Genomic DNA, 2,453 nt, shown 5'->3' with positions numbered 1-2,453 from the left:
TCCACTCTCCAGAAAGCCATACGAATCAAACATTCTGCCGAACATCACAACCTTCAGAGTATCGGCTCCATGATCCTGGGTAGCTGGTTTGAGGTCCTTGAATGGGGTAGGTGGCATTGGAGCAGACAATTGAGATTGAATTTGAACGGAGAGCGGTGTTGGCGTGGTTGGCATCGCTGGAGAGGATGGATGATGAACTGGAGTAGTTGGAACTGGGGTTCGCGTGGCTTTTGGAGTGGCGGCTTCTGGTGGCGAACGGGAGCGCACAGAATCCCCATCAGATCCTGTCTCGGCTCCGGAGGTGCTGGCGTCGGAGTCATCGCGGTGATGCTTTGATGGCGGTCCATCTCGGATGCGGGGCTGAGCCGAGAGAGTTCGGGTGATCAAGTTACCGAGGTGTTCGCCGGCCTTTTCGAAGAGACTCGTGATGAGGTCGTCCTCGGCGAAACGTGCTTCGATGATGGCTCTGGCTGAAAAGAAATTCCAGTGAAATTGAGGGATTTTTTGGAGAGGAAAATCGATAAATTTCAGTTGATTTTGAGCAAAAACTGCAAACTTTCCAGGTGAAAAATGGCAAATTTCAGGTCAAAAATGGCGTATTTCAGGTCAAAAATTGCACATTTCTGGTCAAAAATTGCACATTTCTGGTCAAAAACGGCAATTTTCAGGCCAAAAATGGAAATTTTCTGTTCAAAAATAGCGATTTTCAGGTCAAAAGTGGCAAATTTCTGGTCAAAAATAGCGATTTTCAAGTCAAAAATGGCGAATTTCAGGTCAAAAATGGCAATTTTTGAAGCCGAAAATCGAAAAATTGAAAATTGAGACAAACCTTCGTCCGACTCGGCCATCCGTTGCACAATCTCATCCTTGAAATCCATGAAGAAGTTGAGGTCGCCTTCATCGATTTCTGCAGAAAAATTGGGTTATATGGGTCAAATTGGCTGGAAAATGAGCCAAAATCACACAATTGAGACTAAAAATCACTCGATTTTGCAAATTTTTGGCTCGAAAAAGGCAATTTCTGAACGTTTTTTCATCAAAAATAACACATTTTTGACACAAAAACTGCCAAAATGGCTCAAAATTGATCATTTCCAGTTCAAATTCCTTCTGAAAATCCTTACGCAGCGATGGAGTGATGTTCGGCCGTTGATCATTCTGATCCTGTTGTTCTCCCTTAGCCGCCGCGTCCGCTTGCTCGGCCAGTGCTGAAAAATAGGATTTTTAGGCTTTTTTGGGCTTTTCAGGCCAAAACTCACCTCGCTCTTTCATTGCTCTCATAATCTTCCACGCTTGCTCACGGTATCGCTTCATGCACGCGTTCTCCATCTCGAATGGTCCTGGAAATGGGGGAAAAGTTGGTTTAAGGCCGATTTTAGGATTTTTAGGTCAATTTGGGCTAATTTTACGCTTATTTTGTCAATTTCCGACCGTTTAGGCCAGTTTTAGACCACTTTTATTCAGTTTTCTACTTTTAAAAGCATTTTTAGGAAATTTTTAGCTTTTTGAGTCCATTCTGGACGATTTCAGACCATTTTAAGCTATTTTCAACGCACTCACTGGCTGCCAAGACCTCGGTGACTCTTGCCAAACGATGCCTCATTTTCGCGGTGAACAACAGCTCGTTCATCTCGAAGACCTCCATGTCTGGGAAGATTTCCTTCTGGAAAATTTCGCGAATGAAATCCAGCTTCTTGGGTCCTTGGACAGTCTCAATCTCCTGGATAACCATTTGCAACGCGGTCCTTGCCAGCCAATACGCGCCGCCGGCCTCCGAAGCTTCTGGAATCGTGTCGAGGAACATGATCTCCTTGCTATTCTTGACCTTCTTCTTGCAGAACGTGTCTGTTCCCGATTGGAGCGCGATTCCATCGTCGTAGAGTTCGAAATGCGTCTTCATGACCAAATCGATCTCAGGGAGAACCGCGAATTTCTTGGAAATTCCCTGATCGTTGATGAACTTTTCGGTGAAAAATCGCTCGAATTCCAGCATTTTGTGGTCTTGCTCTTGTGGGAAAACGACGACGATCTTGCGAATGATCGCGCCGGATTTCCAATTATCGATTTTCGTCACTTTTTGCATCAATTTTTGAATTCCATCGGCGATGAATTCCGCGTTTTTGTCGATCGGAATCATTTGAAGATCGGTTCCAGCGGCGACGTGCCAGTTACGGTAACCTTCATCCGTTTCGTTGGACTCTTTCGTGCGCTTGATGGCGCAGATTCTCGTGCAAGCGATGCTTCCCTCGACGCCAATGTAGTAGTACTCCATTGCGAGCTGGAAAAAATTTTATAAAAAACTTTGAAAAATGCTTTCAAAATGAACCGGAATACTTTGTTTTTTTTGCTGCGAAAAATTCGAAATTTGGCGCCACCGCCGAAAATGTAGATCAGAATTGTAGATCAAAAAATTTAGATCAAAAAACTTTTTTTTACATCTGAAGTTGGGGGTA

General features: G+C 44.3%; 1 protein-coding gene across 1 annotated transcript in view; it reads right to left on the bottom strand.

Moving 5' to 3' along the window:
• CBG13484 overlaps window positions 1–2,272 on the bottom strand; it is a gene marked incomplete at both ends in the record, with an annotated part of 4,537 nt that extends 2,265 nt beyond the window's left edge. The window contains 5 exons of the mRNA XM_045241810.1: window positions 23–470; window positions 830–907; window positions 1,125–1,208; window positions 1,260–1,340; window positions 1,561–2,272. Coding sequence (XP_045095129.1) covers window positions 23–470; window positions 830–907; window positions 1,125–1,208; window positions 1,260–1,340; window positions 1,561–2,272 — 1,403 coding nt within the window. The remainder of the gene's footprint in view (window positions 1–22; window positions 471–829; window positions 908–1,124; window positions 1,209–1,259; window positions 1,341–1,560) is intronic.
• Between the last annotated feature and the right edge of the window lie 181 nt (window positions 2,273–2,453).

This window comes from Caenorhabditis briggsae, assembly GCF_000004555.2.
Source record: "Caenorhabditis briggsae complete genome, chrII, whole genome shotgun sequence".
NCBI lineage: Eukaryota > Metazoa > Nematoda > Chromadorea > Rhabditida > Rhabditidae > Caenorhabditis > Caenorhabditis briggsae.
This window is presented reverse-complemented; position numbering and strand designations above follow the sequence as displayed.